The sequence below is a fragment of the Oncorhynchus clarkii genome, chromosome 28, assembly GCF_045791955.1.
Source record: "Oncorhynchus clarkii lewisi isolate Uvic-CL-2024 chromosome 28, UVic_Ocla_1.0, whole genome shotgun sequence".
NCBI classification, from domain to species: Eukaryota; Metazoa; Chordata; class Actinopteri; order Salmoniformes; family Salmonidae; genus Oncorhynchus; species Oncorhynchus clarkii.
Window position 1 is genome coordinate 6,724,557 of NC_092174.1, and position 21,939 is coordinate 6,746,495.

A 21,939-nucleotide genomic window follows, 5' to 3' on the forward strand; every position below is an offset into this window, starting at 1 on the left:
AAGTGAACACTGTCAATAGAGTGAAAACCGCTCGACTCATTGGTACGTAATAATGGCTGACCTTCATGGGCTAATTTGAAGTGTTGTGTAGCCAATACGTAATGTAGAATGATTAAACAAGTTTGGTTGCCTTCTAGAGTGTCTGAGGATTGCACAGAAACCGAACATAACCGGGTTAAACAATGTTTTGCCAATTTTTTTATTCCATTTTGTTGGAAGAGTTGGAATTCACTCAAAACAACATGGATCGGGTTAGGATATAGAAATGTATTTTATCAAACAAATCTATGCTACATTATATCTCTGGGACCCTCAGGATGACAAATCAGAGCAAGATTACTGAATATAAGTAGATTATTTACTGTCAGAGGTGAATGTATCGAACCAGTTGCCTTGATAAGTGTTTTGTTGTGCATTATCTTCAAACGATGGCATGGTATTTCTTCGCTGTAATAGCGACTGTAAATTGGACACTGCAGTTAGATGAACAGTCGTTTTAAGCTTTCTGACAATATAAGACATGTCTATCCTGGAAAGTTGCCTGTTGTTTACAACACCATTCTAGTCACATATCGCATATTGAGCAGCAACTGTCCCGATTTTGGGACACTGATCCTGTGGAGGATAACTCCTGGGCTAGAGCACCCAAAGACTCATTTACAGAATTTAGTAAGAGTGGAGCACATATTTTTGTTCATGTTGTATTAACACTCTCTTTCCCTCTCTTCTCTTTCTCCAGGTGTTCAGTGGGAAGCGTCCGGATGGCGGGGACTTCCAGCAGGCGGCGCCCACCACCTCCTTCCGCAAGCTGTCCCCCACGCCACCCCCAGCGGTTGAGGGGGGTCCTCAGTCCCTGTCCCAGCCCCCCCAGCACCAGGCCCTCACCTGTCTGATCAGCGAGAAGGACCTTGCTCTCTTCGAGAAGCTCGGCGATGGCTCCTTCGGGGTGGTCAAGAGGGGCGAGTGGTTCACGCCCGCCGGGAAAGTGGTGAGAGGGACTGGGGTATGGGAGTGTAGTGTGTGGGTACTGTACTGTTTGTGTGTGTGTATGTGTGTTGGAAAGGCTGGTAGTGGGAGAGGTATCTGTCTGCATCGTACCCCTATAGGCCTCCGTTTAGAAAACAGGGTCCCATCTAGACACACCTAATAACACACATGCTTCTGGAACACTTATGGAACGCTTGATGTATACAGTAGTAGGGATCAGGATAGAAAGACAGAGGAAGAGAGGGAATATGATATAAAAGTCCCTCATGATCACCCTGGGAAACAAAGTATCAGTGGGTTCAGTGGGTTCAAAGTTGACAGCGTGTGAAAAAATGACCAAAACACCCTCCCTTCAACATCTGTTCTGGTCAAACCCTTGACCACTAACCCCTATAGATTTGACCTTGAGAGAGGGAAGGAGCAAGGGAGTGATGAAGAGAGAATCTTGTCCAAACACTCTCCAGCAGTGACCACAACATGGCCAGATGGAAATAGTAAAGCCAGGTGCAGTGTCACAACAGAACGGTATCCAAGGAAATAGTTTACAAAACATTTAAGAACAGGGGTATTCAAATCTTACCCTCTGAGGTCCGGAGCCTGCTTATTTTCTGTTCTATCTGATAATTAATTGCACCTACATGGTGACCCAGGTCTCAATCACTCCCTGATTTTGGGGAAGAATGAAAATAAGCAGTGGAACTGGCTTTGAGGTCCAGATTTGAATTTGAGGGCCATAGAACATCTAGTCCAGTGGCTAACCACCAATCTAATGGGAATAAGATCAGCTGATCTCCTATGTTATGCTGTAGTAGGACCTCCATTCCCGTCTTTTATATCCTACTGCATCATTTAGAATAATTCACCTCATAATTTCAGCAAGTTGCCGCTGTCCTTAACAACATTTAGATTAGCGTGTAGGGCAGGCCAACTTGTACAACAAACAATAAAGTAAAAAATAATCTTGTTCAGGAAGTGCAACCTGGTGCTCTATTGTCTCCTTGTTTAAGACTGTTCTGCGGCCTCCAGACTGTTAGTAAGTGCAACTGGCTATCAATAGCTTTCCCTTTGGATTTTGATTTCGCATTTTGCTAACATGGTCTCCCATCTTTCTCTCCAGTTGACTGTAGCGGTCAAGTGTCTGAAGACAGACATGCTGAGCCAGCCGGAGGCGTTGGACGACTTCATCTGCGAGGTCAATGCCATGCACTCCCTGGACCACCAGAACCTCATCAGGCTGTACGGAGTGGTGCTCACACAACCCATGAAGATGGTATGGACGGGCACACACAACACATGTTAAATACTTAATTTGAGTCCCCAAATCAGATTACATTTGCAAAGGATCATGGATACAAAATGCACCTTCTTCACCCATGACAGTTGACACGGGGCGATATCTTTCCAGCTGCTTTGCTTTTCTTTGTTTTGCTTTGTGTACATGCTTGTGTACATGCTTTGTGTACATGCTTGTGTACATGCTTTGTGTACATGCTTGTGTACATGCTTTGTGTACATGCTTGTGTACATGCTTTGTGTACATGCTTGTGTACATGCTTGTGTACATGCCTAAATAGCAGCACCACCAGCTTACACTCAACACCTATACTGTTCATAAGTGCAGACAATGTCAAGTTTACAAACTGTGTGAACCCTTTAAATAATATCAAGGGCAGAATCTCAAGGCCTCCGGTCCACACCCGACAGAGCGATTGAGACAAAGGACAAAAATAAGGGCGGATGACGCTCTGTTCTTTTCATCTCTGCGTCATTACCTCCCAGTACTTCCTCAGTATTATTTTGTATTGATGTGGAGTACATTGTGTTTGGAGTCGACCAATAATGCTATTGTTGTCACCTCCTTACCCCTCCCCCGGCGCTCTCCTCAGCCCCACTCCTTGTAAAGCAGGGTTTCCCAAACCTCTCTTAAAGTACCACCAGCTGTTCTACTTATTTTGCGTATTGCCAGACTGGTAGCAGATTCAATCAGTCAACAAGCCCTTCATTAGTTGAATTTTGTGTGTTAGCTCAGGAATAAATCAAATTACCTGGAGGTACTCGAGAAGAGGTTTGGGAAACACTGCTCTAAACTCTTGGGAGCTCACAGACATTACAGTTTTGTTCCAGCCCAGCACTAACAACACACCCTCCTTCTCCAGGTGACCGAACTAGCCCCGCTTGGCTCCCTCCTGGAGCGCCTGCGCTGCGTTCGGCCGCAGGGCCCCATCCTCATCCACATGCTATGCCAGTACGCCGTGCAGGTGGCGTGCGGCATGGCCTACCTAGAGCAGCGGCGCTTCATCCACCGTGACCTGGCCGCCCGCAACATCCTGCTGGCGTCGGCCCAGAGGGTAAAGATTGGCGACTTCGGTCTGATGCGGGCGCTGCCCAACAACCACGAACACTACGTCATGCAGGAGCACCGCAAGGTGCCGTTCGCGTGGTGAGTGGGATGGGGAAAGGGGGTGGTGGTTGAGGGGGAGAGTGCAGTGGGAAAGGGAGTGTGTGTGTTGCCACCGGAGGAGGAAAGGTTGGCGTGTATTTGTGTGTCTGTGTTATCAGGGCCACATTCAGTAGGCAAACGTTGTCTGACGTTGCAGATAAATTGCCAAGAATAGAGCTGACATGATTCTGTTATTTTACATGCATGAGACATGTTTGTTCTAAGTAAAGTCTTTTTTATATGAACATTCTACAACATTGTGCCCTGGGGAATAAGCCCCTGATGTGGCTATGCATAGTGTGTGTTGTGTTTTGTGTGTGTTTTTTCCACCTTCTCATCACCTTCTTAAGGTGTGTTTGCTGTGTGTGTTTGCTGTGTGTGTCCTCCACCTCCAGGTGTGCCCCGGAGAGCCTGAAGACGCGGACATTCTCCCACGCCACAGACACCTGGATGTTCGGGGTGACGCTGTGGGAGATGTATACCCACGGACAGGAGCCCTGGCTGGGCCTCAATGGCAGCCAGGTACACGCATACACACACACAAAATAAAAATACTAATATTTTATGTCAATGGTTCATTGTGGGTTCAATTTAAGTATTTTGTGTATGTGTTTCAGATCTTACACAAGATTGACAAGGGGGGTGAGCGTCTACCCAAGCCAGAGGACTGTCCGCAGGACATCTACAACGTCATGCTGCAGTGCTGGGCCCAGAAACCTGATGACAGGCCCACCTTTGTCGCCCTCAGGGAGTTCCTGCTCGAGGTACCCACTTCCCTGTGTGTGTGTGTGTTATTGTTTTTTTGTTTTTTTTACTTGGCAAGTCAGAAAATTCTTATTTTCAATGGCAGCCTAGGAACAGTGAACTGCCTGTTCAGGGGCAGAACGACCAATTGGACCTTGTCAGCTCAGGGATTTGAACTTGCAACCTTTCGGTTACTAGTCCAACACTCTAACCACTAGGCTACCCTGCCGTGTGGGGGGTACATCAGTGTTAAACCAGTGTTAGTTGTCTGCAAGTCTATTTTCAATGTTTACGTTTGAGATTGAATACACAACCTTCATGTGTTAAATGGACCTATAGCCCCACCTAGTGAATCTTCTACTGTATGGGCATTACCAACTGAGGAATCCTAACTTGATGTTCGCGCTGAACTGATGTCAATGGAAGTTTTTTGGGGGAAAAACTCAATGTAGATTTTGGGCCCAAATGACTACATTTTTATGCCTTGTGCCCCACTGTTGGGGTGTAGTGTTAGTTAAACGTTCTCAAACTTGGTGTTTGTGTGCGTATGTATGTGTGTGTCCGTTCCATTCCAGACCATGCCAACAGACATGTGCGCGCTGCAGGACTTTGAAGAGTCCGACAAGCTTCAGATTCAGGTCAATGACGTGATCACCATCATCGAGGGCAGGTATGTGTGATCAACTAATGAACTGTAAATCAATATTCTGTCATTGTGTTTTTCTATGCATGCTTGTGTATTGTGCATGTGTCTGCAACTTCTTGCATGCCTTTGGGAGTGTGTCTGTGTTAGTGGGTGTATGCGTGTGTGAAAGAGAAGAAGACGAGGGCGAGAGAATGGAATAAATAAAGTACAACCACGGAGACGGACAAACAAATAAAGAGCAAAAAGGGACGAGTACAAGTCAGATTGGACTCATTGTGTAAACAGTCAAGTTTAGAAAAGACAGAATAAGAGGGAGCTCAACCACAAAAAAAGATAAACCACAAAAGACAATACTTTAGCCTAGTAGGTTGTTTAGGAATGGGACACTCACTTTTAGCTCTCCTGGTAGCGGAGTAGGCCGGGCAGCGTTGAGGTCCAACCCCAAGAAATCTGGTGGGTCCATGGGGTTCCCTAGGTACAGGCTAGAAAGAGAGGAGGAGGGAAAGAGGGAGAGAAAGGGAGAGAGAGAGAAAGTGGGAGATAGTGGAAGAGAAAGGATGAGAGGGATAGCGGATGAGATCAATAGAGGGGTTAGAAAGGAGAGAGAGAGAGGGGACATTTATTGACTTACCTTACCAAGAGGTTCTGGACCCGAGTCTAGCTAGCCATAAATCAGGTGTACAGCGGTTCGCACCAGGTTTCACAACTGCTTATCCAACCTGCCTGTGTGTATAATATTCATATTTTATTAGGATCACCATCAGCTGTTGCTGAAGTAGCAACTGCTTTTCCTGGGGTCCATACAAAGCACAACACATTACATAATACAGAACATTAAAGGGGCAAACAGCAGTTGCTACATACTTTTTTTTCATACATTTTTAGTTCAACAGTCGTACCCCATCAGAACCCAAAATATAAGCTTGTTTATCTCCAATGTTTGTAAACAAAGTAAATGTAAACAAACACTATATAGCCTCAAAACATGGTTAAAACTATAGTTGTGATATCATGGAAGGTCAGTCCTTGCATCCATAGCTCCCTCTATTCATCCGAGAGTGGTTACGTTTCCCCAGCTCCATCCCTCAGCTTTTTACTAAAACGAGTGGGGAGAACCGGTTTGTTATAGTTTGTTATTGCCTATTTTTATGTCTATATGTTTATATGCCTGCTTGTGGTGGATGCGTGCTTGCCACGTGTATATATCTGCACCCACTTGTGTGTGTCTGTCTGTACCTGAATGTTTTCTCACATTCACCTGTACGTCGACCCACCTCCCTCTCTTTCTCAGAGCGGAGAACTACTGGTGGCGGGGCCAGAACAAGCGCACGCTGAAGTTGGGCCAGTTCCCTAGGAACGTGGTGACCTCAGTTGCAGGCCTGTCGGCCCATGACATCAGCAGACCCCTCAAACACAGCTTCATCCACACAGGCCATGGAGACACAGACCCACACCGCTGCTGGGGCTTCCCGGACCGTATCGACGAGTAAGACATATCCTCAGAACTTGTGCTTCTATCTACTTGTAGCGATATGTGCCGCTTACAGTGCACATTTTTAGGTAATTGTTTGTTATACTTGCAGGACCCACAGCCTTGGCAAAAAAAAAGTAGAGTTGTTTTTTTACCACTAGAGGGCAGTAGACTATTGTTCATATTACTGTCTATTCATGAAATTTCTATCTGCAACGTTCGACAACTGAACATGGCCCAGGGTTGGATAAGCAGATGTGAAACCTGGGGCGAGCCTCTGTACACCTGATTTATGGCTAGCCCCGGGTAGAGAACCTCTTGGTATGGTAAGTCAATAAATGTCCCTTCTCTCTCTCTGACTCGCTTGCTGCATCTCTCTCTCTCTTTCCTTTCTACCCCTTCTCTTGCTCTCATCCGCTATCTCTCTCATCCTCTCTCTCTATCACCCACTTTCTCTCTTTCCCTCCTCTTCTTTTGCTCTCTCGCTCTCATCCCCTCTCTCTTTCTAGTCTGTACCTAGGGAACCCCATGGACCCACCAGATGTCTTGGGGTTGGACCTCAATGCTGCCCGGCCTACTCAGCTACCAGGACGAGCAAAAAGTGAGTGGCCCATTCCTAAACAACCTACCACGCTACATTTTTGTCGGTGACTCAAGCAATTATCGTCACAAGGGCATGTTTTTCTTCGTGGTTTATCTTTTTTGGGGTTGATATTTTTTGGTTGAGCTGTTCTGAACTTGACTGTTTACACAATGAGTCCAATCTGACTTGTACTCGTCCCTTTTTGTTTTTTATTTGTTTGTCCTTCTCCGTGGTTGTACTTTATTTATTCCATTCTCCCGCCCTCTTCTTCTTCTCTTTCACACACTTTTGTGATCTCCCTCTATCGCTCTCTCCTGTACCCCTCTCCTTCTCTCTCTGGTGGTGGCATTTTCAGAGGAGGCACCTACTCGTCCCCCCCAGCCGTTGGTGCTTGTCAAGAGTAAGTGTAGTGTCTCGCTCCAGCTCACCCATTGCTCCTGCCCTCTCTGTTATCTCCTAGCTCCAGTCTTCAAAGGTACACCGTGTGCAATTGCTCCTCTCATCTCTCTCTCTTCCTCTTCTCCCCATCCCTCCCTTTTTCTCTTTCCTTCTCTTCCCAGTTACTCCATTTCTCTTCTTCCTCCGTAACCTTGTTGTTTCTCCACCTCTCTCACTCACAGGTGTGCAGTCTGGGTTTCTGTGCATTGAGTGGTTAACACCTAACCAGAGAGTTGAGGAATTAAGTGTGTGTGGACCAACTTGTTGTGTATTGCAGCCTGGCTTAAAATAAATGTAATGTTTGTTTTTAACGTTTGTGTATGATTCCATCACCAAAAATATTCTTATCTTCTCTGTAAGATGTTTGTTTCCGTTCATGTACATTGTATGAAATGGAAACAATTTATTTATATCCACACATTACAAATAGACACACTGAGGATTATTACCTTTTCATTTCAGGGACAACTACAGAGTCATTCATTATGTACTTAAATAAATCTTGCATCAAAGGCAGGCTTAAGGTTGATCACTCAAGGTAGACCGTTGGGGCATTGTGGATGGACTACAGTGCTACATGAGTAATGAGCAGTTACGGCGTAGAAGTATTGTAAAGTTGCCAAAGTCATTAAGTTGCATTTGTCTGTTTGTTTTTCCAGAGCCGTGCTACGACTCGGTGACTGAGGACAAGGAGCTGACCGCCTCAGGCCTCAAGGGGCTGTCGCTACTGAAAGCGGGCTCCATCAAAGGCCTCAAGCTGAAACCCGCCACATGTGTCTCCGCCTCCAAACAGGGGGGCCATACTATGGGCTCAGGCCACACCCCCAGTGATGTGTCACTCATCGACTTTGGGGAGGAGGTTCCCCCGGCCGCATCCTCCCCCTCTCCGGTGGTGGAGCTCCAGGTGCCCTCGTTGGCCAAGCTGGCCCTGGACGCAGAGTTTATTCTGGATCGTACTCCTACCCAGAGCCCGTGGCGCTCGCTGCCCCGCCCCTTACACCCCACGCCAGTGGTGGACTGGGACGCCCGGCCCTTACCTCCACCTCCTGTGTACGATGACGTGGCGCAGGACGAGGAGGACATGGAGGTGAGCTCCATCAACTGCCTGAATCAGCAGCAGGGGGGGATGGGTGAGAGCCACAGCCCCACAGAGACCTTGCCGGCTGGTGAGGAGAAGGCCATGGCCGGTGCAGCCGACAAACCCCTGGAGGACAACCTCTTCCTGCCCTCTAAGCAGGGCCTGGCCTCCACATCCTTCTCTCAGTCAGCTGAGATATTTCAGGAGCTCCAGCAGGAGTGCATGAGGAGGCTCAATGTGCCCACGGGAGGAGGTCCCCAGCCCCCCTTGCTGTCCCCAATCTCCGGCCTCCAGTCAATGGACGTCCACCGCCAGATCATCTTGTTCTTCTCTGAGGACAAGCCCCAGATCCCTCCACGCGTACCCATCCCGCCTCGCCCTGTCAAACGGGGGGACTACACCCGCTGGTCCGGTGACCTCTCCCTGTCCCTGACTCCAGCTTCTGAGGAAGTCCAGGACCGCCCCCCTCAGATCCCCCCGCGGGACCCCCTGTCCCAGCCGGGCTCGCGCACCCCCAGTCCCATGGGCCAACAGGTGGGCTCCCCCCAGCAAAGGACAATGGTTTTCCCCAGTGCCCCTCCTCCGCCCACATACGGATCCTACCTCTCCACGTCCCCGGGGAAACTCATGCCCACCACACATAGCTTTGCCTTGGACCCCAAATATGCCGCACCCAAGGTCATCCAAGCACAAGCCCAGGGTAAGGACCTGGCCAAGGGGCCCTGCATCCTGCCCATTGTCCGCGACGGCCGCAAAATCAGCAACACGCACTACTACCTCCTGCCCGAGAGGCCGCCTTACCTGGACCGCTACGACCGCTTCTTCAGGGAAGCGGAAAATGTGCCGACTGGTGGCAGCGGTGGGATATGCGAGGAGAGGCGGCAGGCCAACACGGCCACAGTCAGGCCCATGATGGTGAACCAGCAGCCGCAGAACCATTGGGGAGACCTCAAGCCCAACTTTTCCTGCAACAACAACACTAGCCTGGGCTTTCGGCTCGGCATGAAGTCCTCCCTCAGCCTGCCCAGGGTCAGCTCTGACGGGTCAGCCGGCAGGGCAGAGGGGGGAACCACAGCAGACGGGGTCAAGATGGTGAGTAGTACCAAAGGCTCCAGCCTCAGATTTGTATTTTTTAATCAGTAATCAGTTGATTTGATTTTCAATAACAAACGAACACAGGAAAGAACATGGACTAACACACAAAATCAAAGGGGGGAGGAAACCACTACTGTTATATTACAAAAACTAGAATGAGTAATGAAGAACACAAGAAAAGGTATACAAAAAAGTAGAAATAAATAAGAAATTAAGGATTTTTTTGCAGTGTTTGTTTGTGCTGCGTTTGTAATTTTGTTCTGTGATGCCAAATCAAAGGCTTGGCTATAGGGACTTCGGACTTTTATGATGTAAATAAACCACAGCAGGGCAGTGTATTCAAGTACTGAGATTTTTTTCGCAGACACACACACGCCTTAACTTTTTGCATCAATGCGCAAAACTTTCTAACCAATCAATCTAAATCAACACTCTCAACCAATCAAGTATCCATCAAAGCTGATTTAAAAGATTACACTCTGGAATGACATTCTGAAAAATATTTGTTGTATTTTTTTTAATTCAGGGAATATCCATTGAGACCTGGGTTTAATTCACAAGGTGAATTAATCACAGTAAGATAACAATCAAATACAATTTGAAACCAAACAGCGATCAATACAATGTAAAAGAAATTCAAAATACAGAACACAATGTAAGAATAGCATTCCTCAGCTACTATGTCCTCAATAGTTTTAAATTGGGTTCCCTAGGTACAGACTAGAAAGAAAGAGAATGAGAGAGAGAGTAAGAGAGGAGGATGGAAAGAGAGAGAGAAAGTGGGAGATGTGGTGGATGAAAGCAAGAGAGGGGGTGGAAAGGAATGAGAGAGATATACAGCAAGCGGGTCAGAGAGAGACATTTATTGACATACCATACCAAGAGGTTCTCTACCTGGGGCTAGCCATAAATCAGGTGTAGAGTGTACAATTGCGAGCGACACTAATACAGTACATCTTTGCCCCCAACCCATGCCATTGGCACAGTCTTAAGGTAAGCTCTAGGAATAACACTCCTAAAGGCAAGTCTGTGGGTTAAGTTGCAATAAACACCTAAATTGAATATAATATTGTTGTGCTCTTGATCAATTGATGAAAGTATGGCTGCGTCTGAAATGGCACCCAAAAGTAGGGCATTATATAGGGAAGAAGGTGTCATTTCGGACACCAATCCCAATCTGCCTTCAGAACGTGCCTTCAGAAAGTATTCACACGCCATTGACTTTTTCCACATTGTGTTACAGCCTGAATTTAAAATGTATGACATTAATAATTTTTTTGTAACTGGCCTACACACAATACACCATAATGTCAAAGTGTAATTATATCTTTTTTGTAACTTTTTTTTTTACAAATGTTTTAAAAATGAAAAGCTGAAATGTCTTGACTCAATAAGTATCTGACCCCTTTGTCATGGCAAGCCTTAATGCTGCATGGACTCAAGCTCACAGAAGGGGACCGCTGAAGCGCGTAGCGCCTAAAAATAATTCTGCGCTCGGTTGAAACACTCACTACCAAGTTCCAAACTGCCTCTGGAAGCAACATCAGCAGAAGCACTGTTCGTAGGGAGCGTCATGAAATGGCTTTCCATGACCAACCAGCTTCACACAAGACTGAGATCACCATGCGCAATGCCAAGCATCGGCTGGAGTCGTGTAAAGCTCGCCGTCATTGGACTCTGGAGCAGTGGAAACGTGTTCTCTGAAGTGATGAATCATGTTTCACCATCTGGTAGTCCGATGGACAAATCTGTGTTTGGCTACTTGCCCGAATCGAGCAGTGAATTTCAAACACAGATTCCAGGGAGGTTTTCCAATGCCTCGCAAAGAAGGGCTCCTATTGGTAGATGGAGAAGGGAAAAAAGGCATTTGATTATCCCTTTGAGCATGGTATAAATTACACTTTGGAGGGTTTATCAATACACCCAGTCAATACAAAGATACAGGCATCCTTCCTTACTCAGTTGCCGGAGAGGAAGGAAACCACTTGGGATTTCACCATGAGGCCAATGGTGACTTAAAACAGTTACATAGTTTAGTGGCTGTGATAGGAGAACTGAGGATGAACAACATTGTAGTTACTCCACAATACTAAGGGACAGATAGGAATTTACAGAATGACTACCTGGAGGAAAATGGGGGAGGGTCCTGCTTTTTCAATTTCAGTCAAGGGGAAGGTTTAGTATTTAAATCTAGTCCAGGGGAGGGTCATGTAATTGAATTGATAAAATGTAAATATTTGTCAGTGTTAGTATTAGTTGCTTATTAGGCTATATATCGATGTGTGCCCGATGCCGCCCCTCATCTCTGATTCTCCACTGGGCGCGTAATATCAATTGTTTAGTGTGGTCTTGATCAAATGATCCATAGGGTATGAAGTACATGCTCAGAGAAGCATAGCGCAAACTTATATTTCTAAGATAGCTGCTGGGAAGGTGTAAATAAAACTTGGTTGCATTACACACCAACCCTTAGCCTGTTCTTGCTGATCGATCAAATACTTGTTTTGTGTGCTGCTTAACCAGGAGCAGAGTCAAACATTTATTCTGATTTCATTTTTTTTTTTTGATTAGGCCTAGTCCAAAAAATGCACCATCTTGCTCATGGACTAGCCTCTGTTCTGTTCAATTTGAGAAGGAGTGTGCGAAGATGAGAAGGTGGACCGGTGTTCAACTTTGATAATTAAATTTATTAAAGACAATATGTTTCTTGCCCATTCATGTATTTATCAGAGTTATTGACCTCACAATAAGCCAGATTTGAGTAACTTGAAGCAGCAGCCGCAGCACAATCTATCGGAAAAGGACAGCTCATATATACTGAAAGTAGGCAAATTCAGGTAGGCATAATTCATTTAAACCGTCTACATTTTAATTAGACTTTACTAACAGCAAGTTGGCTTTGTGTTGGAGCATATTTCCTTCTGTTTAAGAAATTAAAGGTATTCCTACCTGTTTGACAGATGAAATTAGGCTAATAGTCTAGCTCGGCTAGGGGTGAAAAATCCCCCAATTTGTGCCACAGTTTAGACTACCGATAGATGCTGCGGTCAGTCAGAGTTGAGTGTAGCCTAATGGCTAAAAAGGGCAAAGGTGCAATGTATTCAAGGTTTAAGTCATCTAAAGTTTTATATGTCTAACTCAATATCACAAACCTGATTTGCCCTAACAAAAAAAGCATCCCTACAAATATATAAATGTATTATAATCCACATAATTCAAACGAAATGAGCTGTAGCAAGAGGAGAGAGACTGCATATGCTAAAGACAATCAGAAAGAATGTCTTTAACCCTACATTATCATATAACTTATTTTGAACAAAAGCCAGGAATGAGTGAGTCACTCAGCCCTATGTTTCTTTTCCTGCATCTGTTGCCTATTTGAGTGTTTGTTTTTAATATCCTAGTGAATCTGTGATCACCAAGCCTCATGCAACTTCAAAATGTTGGATAAAGCAATTTCACAAGTCCATCTGTTTTTATTTGTTGCTATTCTGTATTAAAGGCTTTAAAAAAAAAATCTCATTAGAACAGACTCTCTGGTATTATTTCAGTTATTTAGTGTTGTTTACACTGTTCCAAATGGGCAGAAAAATAACATTGTAATCTAACAGCACCTGTTTGTCATGCAACAGTATCTCTTGCGCTTTTGACAATCAATTGGAATGAGGCCTAACTCACATGATATGCCTAAAATACTTATATCCACTAGGCTAATAAATAATCCAATTTTTCCTTTTGATTATTTAATGAACCTATATTAACCTAATTACTATGGGAATAAATATCACTGAATGATGGAAATATTTGAATAAAGTAGGCTAATGCAATTGAAGGCAACAAATTGTTGCTGACTGAAATACCCAAAGTCATCCAATTGTTATAATAGGATTTGAAGCAATAGCCTACCAGTGTGTGGTCAACTATTTCAGCACCGGTTGGTGCTGCTTTGAGACAAGCATGGGGACTGGTCTTGATAAATCAATCCGATTTTTATTTTCACTACATCTCCATTTGGATATTGGTTAGCCTACAATTAGGCTGTGGAAATGTTAGGATTGTTTTGCTCTTCACTCTGTCGCTTAGTAGCCTAGGCCTACTCCCAACCGGTCACGGTGTACAGCACCATATTTTCCTAACGGAAACCATGAGGCCTACATAGGCTACTGTAAAATGCATTTCTGTTTTCTTGAAACACCATAATATTAATCAATTTAATTAAGCAGAATTGCTAACAATATAAACAACAAAACTTTACAATAATAATTTGCAAACAAATGGATAATCGATCCCATATGGTCTGTTCTAACAAAAAAGGTTTTAAAGTCTTGTACAGCCAATATACAAACAGTCAAATGCATTTGTGAATTCATTCGCTTTACCCAACGTTGCGGTTTATTCAAAGCTCCCTTTATTATTTTATTTTATAACTAAAATGATTGACTGTATTTAAAGACATGGATGACTGGTGTGCTGTGCAACGACGTGCCCAAATTAATGATTTGATTGATATACTGTATATTGTAGTAGGCCTTTATGCCAATAAGTAAGTTATGTTAAAACAGATACAGCAAACAGGACTCTTAGGCCTAAAGCTCCATGTAATTTCAATAACTTAATTTTAATAAAAACCTTGAACCCACCTGTCCCTGACATTTCCTAAATATTTATATGTTCCACTCTAGTAGTAGGCCTACATAGAGATAAATATGGTAAAACACTAAAACTTCCTGAGCATTTCTTCCTCCAAGCACCATGAAGGTCTACTGCGCAATATTAACAGTAGAATAGATGGGACTCGATGAGTAGCCTACCAATAGCCACCAGTCTAATAAATTATTTAATTTACACAATCACAAAGAAATCCTTTTTTTATGTATAAGGAGGTCATAAAACAATGGTACTAAGACAATTTATTTAAAAATAACAGAATAGCATGTATGCATCTGTGCTATAGTAGCTGAGGCTATGGCTGCGCAATGTCAATGAAATGAACGTGTTAATTTAGCAGACATCACATGCTTATATTCCCCAGCACGTTACAATATGAACATGATGGAATATAACAGAATACAATAAAAAGGATATTTTCCCCAAATCTGTATTTACTGATTGTAGTCAGTAGACATGTAGCTGTGATTATTCTATGAAAACATTGTATTTTGAAAGAGAGACCATCTGTAAAACAATTTGTGTTTGGCAAAATTAGGTTAATTAAAAACTTGGCATATGCTCTTTCGGATAGGGTATAGCAATCAAAGCATCTGACCTGCATGGACCTCTGTTGGATTATTTGGAAAAGTAAGCAAGCACCAACTTTTAAATGAGGACCCACTGTATAAGCACAAGCAAAGTCCTAGAGGACAACCTGATTCATCAGACACTGGGAGATGATTAATCTTTCAGTAGGCCAATAACCTAAAACACAAGGCCAAATCTACACGAGTTTCTTACCAAGAGTTAAAGTGGCTGAGTTACAGTTTTGACATAAATCTACTTGAAAATCTATGGCAAGACCTGAAAATGTATAGCAATGACCAACAACCAATTTGACAGATCTTGAAGAATTTTGAAAGGAATAATAGGCAAATGTTGCACAATCCAGGTGTTGGTTCTACTAAGTATTGACTCCGGGGTTAAATTTGCAAACATTTCTAAAAACATGTTTTCACTTTGTATAGCGTGTAGATGGGTGAGAAAATCAATTTGAGCAATTTTAGGCTGTAACAACAAAATGTGGAATAAGTCAAAGGCGTATGAATACTGTATATTATAGGGAAAAGAGTGCCATTTCAGACGCAGCCGTTGTTTTGTTGTTGCATGTGCCATCATTGGGGGCAACAGAAGGCAATTCTTGACCAGTCTTTACATAACATTAACTCCTATTTAGGCACTATTTGTGTGCTTACTGTTTTGTTTGCTTGCTTGCATCTACTCCTTACTGGTGGATTGATTGCTTCCTCACTAAACTGAAATTCAATATTACAAACTGTAACCAAATTGCAATTGATGTATAACAACCAAATATATAATTTGTGCACAGAGACCACTTGGGTGATGGATATACTGCGCAAAAGGCCTTGGAAAATGATCAATAGGGAGTCTGGATTAAAGCAGTCTGTCAGTCACTCACTCTCACACATTAAAGATAGTGATGCACTGCTATGACATTTTTGGCCAATGCCGATATCCAATATTTTCCTTGCCCCCCCAAAAACGATACCGATAATGATAACCGATATTTAAAAAAAATCGGCATTTTAAGCGTTCTAGTACAGTTAAATAGTTAACACACACACGCGCACATGGACGCAGTGGTCTAAGGCACTGCATCTCAATACAAGAGGCGTCAATACAGTCCCTAGTTCGAATCCAGGCTGTATCACATCCGGCCGTGATTGGAAGTCCCATAGGGCGACGCACAATTGGCCCAGTGTCGTCCGGGTTTGGCCGGGGTAGGCCGTCATTGTAAAGAAGAATCTGTTCCTAACTGACTTGCCTAGTTAAATAAAGGTTACACACACACCACACTGACCAAAACGTCATTTTGTTAATAACATAATAATTTAATGCGTTCATACATTGTTTTATATAGTTATTACACATTGATTACACTATCACTCGTATTTCAAATTCACACCGATTCGTCGATAAGTATGCTGATACTGGTAAAGTTGTCTCGTGCACCTACAGTGCTGGTCATTAAAAAAGCTAGCTAGTTCATGGATGCCAACAATGTTCTTCCTCAAAAACATAGCAAAACGAAATTACTGTTCCAGTAGCTAAATATATAGCTAGGTGTCATCATCTAAAATAACCCGCATTTATAAGACGGTTCTTATTTGATTAATGGTGGTCGGACCCATCTATGTGAAGCTAGCCATATTAAGGATTAGCCACAAAAATCAAAATAAAAGTGTGTCTTTGACAGTGATGCAAATGAATACAAATAGTAGAATTATCCCATAATTGAATAGATCATGCTAAATGAGGTTGGAATGTTTCTATATAAAATCAACAAGACAATTTATTAATTTGACAAAATTATTTTGAAATCACACTGGATGTATTATACTTTAGAATTGCATTAGGGGCATACTTATTTCATTGTACAGCCTTACCCCATGTCATTGATCCACAATCCATAGGTATCAGTCTACTCCGTGACACCCAGAGAACATTAGTGTTGTAGCTCTTATTGCGGGACTCTGAAACAACTGTGAATTGAGCCACATTTAATGGCAACCTTTGTGTATTGAACACTATTCCCCGAGGAAAAACAATACTGCGTGGATGTTTTGGAGACTGATAACTCTGAGGAGGACGTTGGGGAAAAAAATATATTGGGTATTGAGTAGACTGATACCCCATTTCTTCCCCAATCCTTAGGTAAAGCTGTACAGCGCAATATGAATGTAAATACACACAATAGGCTGACTTGGGATGTGATTTTACAGTCACAGTCTCACCATAAGCGCTACAACGATAATTTTGGCATAAACTCTTCACAGTTGTGTTCTGTGGGTGTCAGCGAGTAGACTGATACCCCATTTCATTGCTTCACATTCCAACCTTGTTTAACATTATCTAGCGTAAATATGGCATGATTCCACCCACTGTAACATTCTGCATCACTTTCAAATGTGTACTTTTATTTTGAAGGCAAATTCCACTATTGTGCCTAATCCTTATTGTGGCTAGCTTCACAACACATAACACGGTCAGGTCGAGCCTCACTAGCCAGATGAAGCTAGCTGGCTGCTTATAACGTTAGCTTTGGGCAACAGGGTTAAGTAGCTGGCTAGCTATTATTTTCATGAACTGAAATTCAATTCCAGTAAGCGAACAACAAGTGGCTACCTAGCTAATATTTACTCACAAGGAGTCCTTGTTTTCAGGTTGGTTGTATTGGTGCTAGCTAGGTAACGCTACCAAGCTAAAGCTAGCTAGCTACCCCAGAAGTTGCGTTCGAACAAATAATGCTTTATTACCAACGCGGTATTGTAAACACGTCGTTCGTGGCCGGTGGTTGCTTGCTGCAGACTTTTTTGCACAGCTTTGACAGTGCTACTGATTAGTGGTGGCACTTGGCTTGCACGTGGAAATTCAGAACACACAACATTCTATATTAGAACTGTGTTATTTGACGTGTCAAATTAAAAACGTATGTAACGTGTCAAATAGTGTTATTGTAAAATAGTGTATATTTTTTGACACTCAGAAAGTCCCAAACGCCGATATGTTCACCGATATATCGTGCATCCCTAATTAAAGCACTCACTCACTCATAGAATTTACTCATTCACTGCAATCTGATTCACTACCCTTCTCCAAAAGTGTGCACTCATTTACTCCCTCATGCATTTAACAGCATTGGATTGGTGCAAGGATGGCTGCAGACACTTTCCACCATATTCCTCACACCAGTCTCTATTCCTTTTAAATCCATGAGGGGGAGTGTATGAGTGCACACTCATACACATACCCGGGATAAGGGTAGAGAAACATAATGTAGCCAATCACTCACACCAAAAGAATGACAGACACTCAAAAATGCATAATTGAATTACTCTTGATAAGTTTTTGTTTATGTTGTTTTGATTGACAGCAGAGATCTGCCCAGCTGATTGGTCAGTGTAGCAGCAACATTGACCTAATTTGTTGTTTGTGTGGCATCCACAGGTGCAGGAGGCGGTCCATGGCGTGACTATAGAGGAGTGTCACACAGCCCTCCAGAACCACAACTGGAACGTGCAGAAAGCTGTGCACTACCTCAAGGTAGAGGCCCATGGCGGTAGTACACTATTACCTTGCCACACTATTGAGCTGTACTTCGTTGGCCTGGTTACACATCCACCTTAATTGCTGAAACCGTACTGGAAAGGATCGTGCAGATGCAACAAATCTGATCACAGCACAGTTTGAGTGGGCACAATAGTGTATAAAGGGTCTATTATACCAGTGATCACCACAGCCCTAGTAAACCTTCTACAAGTCAAGAGTAAATAATTAGATCTGAGCCTTAGGAAGTTGTGTAAAAAGCATGAGTTGACCCACAGTTGGAGAGTTGCTGAGTAAAGGAATAGTAAACTTATGAAAAAATATTCACAGGCAAAAAAAACTCTATGATTTGTAAACAGGCAGTTGTAGATGTAGATTGTGTGACTTCATTTTTCTTTAGGACATTGTGCAAATAGAACAGCACTAGCTTAAAAACGGTATTGAAATATCTGATGATGGATACATAAGTTCTGATGGTGAGTTGTAACTGATCCTGTTGCTCTCAGGTTGAGCAGCTTTTCTGTCTTGGCCTGAAGACCAGGACGGAGTGTCTAAAGGTGCTGGAGATGCATGACTGGAACCTGGAGGTGGCCAGCACTCAGCTCCTGGACTCCTACGGCTCCGTCCGGCAAAGGTAAAATAGGGACCCCATGGGCAGGCTTTTGCTCCAGACAAGCAGGCATGTTCAGTAAGGCACACTCACTGTTACAAAATGTTTTTAAATTAAAAATGTAAATTAACTTTTCTTATTGGACACGTCAAAGTAGTCCCCATCTCAGTCAGTTTTATTCAGTTTGGTACAAGACACTGATTCTACTAATCAAGAATCAGTTAGTTGTGTGTTGCTGCTTGGTCAAGCCCTATAACCTCTGTCTATCCACAACTTCAACTGTATTGACTCACGTTAATCTAGCACCAAATAAACTAGATGGAATTGTGAATTTACTTTGATTTGTTTTCGAAACATCAATATATACCTCTCCCCCGATTGCAGGCGGTGACCGATGTCACAAGGAGCAACGGCTGAGTCCGTTCAGAACTCTTTTCATTCATCAGCGGTCTTTGAAGGGGCGGAGTCTGCTCCCGTCTCTCCGTTACGATTTGCCAGATGCATCCAATATGCAGTCTTCCCCACACTGAGGACCTGGAAGCTAACCCGCACTAACCCCGAATAGGAGCGGAAGTCTGCTTAGAATGCAAGGAGTGGAACCATACTCTTGAAGGGACCATGTTGTCTGCTGGTCCCTTACCTATAGCTCAGCACTGAAGGAAAAATGTCCTCTTTCGGTGCTGGTCTACCCAATTCAGTTATATCACTGCCACAATAGACCAACCTAGAGCACCCCTTTGTGTTTTTACTAACTTATATGAATCAGGGTCGTATTGCATCCCTTTGAAAATCAACAGAAACGGCAGTACCATAGTAAAAGAGTAGACCTCTCCTCTGCCAAAGCACTCCCCTACACCCCTACTGTATGTGTGCTGTGTTAGGCCCCTCAGTTTGGATAGGGACTTTGTTTTCGGGTTGTCAGCATCTTTCTGCTGCAATGCCCGCCTTCCCAGGCCTCCCAAGGTGCTCTACTGCGTTTCAGCAGAGGTCAAAGTTCAAAAAGCGCACCTGGAAGGAGGGAACGAACATTAAAGAGAACTAAACAATATGCATCTGGTCCACGTTTAAGTGGACTCCTTCTTTTATGTTCTGTTCTACAGAGTTCTATTTGATTTATATTAAGGAGAGGAATTACTTTTTTATGCACACATACAGTATATTATATATAAGAAGAGTTCAGATGTTTTGAGTTTATATATTTGCAGCGAATATGTGCTGAAATGTGGTGTTTTTTCTTTTTTGTTCTCTGTTCTTTCATATATTTTGCTTTTGAACCGGTTGTTTGAAAAGGGGGACATATTGAAAATGTTCAACTCTCTTGAGATGTTTTATTTTCATTTGATCAGTTAAGCCGTTTGTTAGAATGTGCTCCCCCTGAATTGAGTTCACTTGTGGCTCTAAGTACTATTAATTTGATCCACCCAAATGTCCATTTAATCGTTCCCTACTGGTGAACAGAACAATTTGACACCTGACTCTTTTTTTGTGCTCCCTCACTATCTACTCTAAGTACTTTTCCCACACAAAACTACTGTTGAAAATGGCCCACTGGCTTGCTTATTTTCAAAGCACATTGATACTTAAATAATTAATTAAGAACGTTGCCAGTGCTCCAGGACAAAGATTTCCCGAGCAGAGACAATACCCCTAGTAACTAGTCTTTACCTCAACTATTAGGAGCTAAAAACTTTAGTCAGCACCCATAGGTTGCAGAGAATTTTGAGGGGAACAAATGTCAGTACTGGCCCTAGTTGGTTACTCACATCAAGCACATGCAAGATCCAAAATGTCACAATACTGGATTAGACTCGGCCAATAAAGTATGCAGACCTCTCAAAACCTAGAACAAACTGTAATGTAAAATGTGAGTGTCTGTTTTCGATGTATTTTCTATACTGTGCTATCCTCTATATTCATCATAGACCAGTGGAGCAGCGATTCTGCAATGGTTGCACGCAACCTGCTGTTTTCCGTGTGTTATGATTCAAATTATGTTTTTGAACATTAAGATCTTTTATAGTTGATTCCAATATGTAAATAAGTCTTACCTGAGAAGGCCTGAAAACTGAACTCAAATCAGTTAAAATTCCAGCACAGACCAACACGGTTAAACTGGCAGACTCCAAGTAGACCACTCCTACCAGTGTAGCGGGCTTGCAGGCTGGTCTTTCCCCAGTCTTTCTGTAGTCACTACCAATTTGGACGTTTGACTGGGTTTGTGCCTGTCTCTGTGTGTGAAACAGACTGTCTAGACATTCTCCAGTGTCTGTTTGTGAACACAGTGTACTGTCTCATAAACACTTTGCTCGTGTTACAAACTCAAACTTTGTCTTTTTGCCCTGTTCTTTCAGTCGTTTGCCCTCGCAGATAAGGTCTGGATGTGTTAAATCAATTTGACAGTACGCCCCATAGCCTATTGCAGGATTTAACCTGTAGTGACGCCCAACCTGTGAACGGGACCGTTATCATCATCTGACACTAATTAGCATAACGCAACGGACATAAATCTTCCTTGAAAATATTCCTATTCATGAAAATCACAAGTTAAATATATTGGAACACAGCTTAGCCTTTTGTCAATCACCCTGTCATCTTAGATTTTCAAAATATGCTTTACAGCCAACGCTAGACAAGCATTTGTGTAAGTTTATCATAGCCTAGCATAGCATTATGCCTTGCTGGCAGCAGGCAAACTTGTCACGGAAATCAGAAAAGCAATCAAATTAAGTCGTTTACCTTTGATGAACTTCGGATGTTTTCACTCACAAGACTCCCAGGTAGACAGCCAAAGTTCATTTTTTCCCAAAATATTATTTTTGTAGACGAAATCGCTCCGTTTGTTCTTCACGTTTGGCTGAGAAATCGCCCGGAAATTGCGGTCACCACATAATATCGACAGAAACATGGCAAACGTTGTTTAGAATCCATCCTCAAGGTGTTTTTCTAATATCTATTCGATAATATATCCGTCGGGACAATTCCTTTTTCTCTAGGACCGATTGGAGTAATGGCTACCTCTGCACTTTACACGAGAATCTCTCTCGGAGCCACCATGTGACCACTTACGCA

General features: G+C 43.2%; 1 protein-coding gene across 2 annotated transcripts in view; it reads left to right on the forward strand.

Moving 5' to 3' along the window:
- LOC139387549 (activated CDC42 kinase 1-like) overlaps positions 1-19,498 on the forward strand; it is a 65,559-nt gene extending 46,061 nt beyond the window's left edge. The window contains exons 4-16 of one of the 2 annotated variants that reach the window (XM_071133852.1): positions 740-988; positions 2,105-2,257; positions 3,144-3,427; positions 3,823-3,949; positions 4,045-4,191; positions 4,747-4,841; positions 6,109-6,303; positions 6,798-6,889; positions 7,227-7,271; positions 7,969-9,479; positions 18,162-18,257; positions 18,767-18,894; positions 19,255-19,498. In XM_071133852.1, coding sequence (XP_070989953.1) covers positions 740-988; positions 2,105-2,257; positions 3,144-3,427; positions 3,823-3,949; positions 4,045-4,191; positions 4,747-4,841; positions 6,109-6,303; positions 6,798-6,889; positions 7,227-7,271; positions 7,969-9,479; positions 18,162-18,257; positions 18,767-18,894; positions 19,255-19,261 — 3,129 coding nt within the window. In that variant the 3' untranslated portion in view covers positions 19,262-19,498. The remainder of the gene's footprint in view (positions 1-739; positions 989-2,104; positions 2,258-3,143; positions 3,428-3,822; positions 3,950-4,044; positions 4,192-4,746; positions 4,842-6,108; positions 6,304-6,797; positions 6,890-7,226; positions 7,272-7,968; positions 9,480-18,161; positions 18,258-18,766; positions 18,895-19,254) is intronic. The other variant, XM_071133854.1, reaches the window with a different exon arrangement.
- Positions 19,499-21,939: the final 2,441 nt, after the last annotated feature.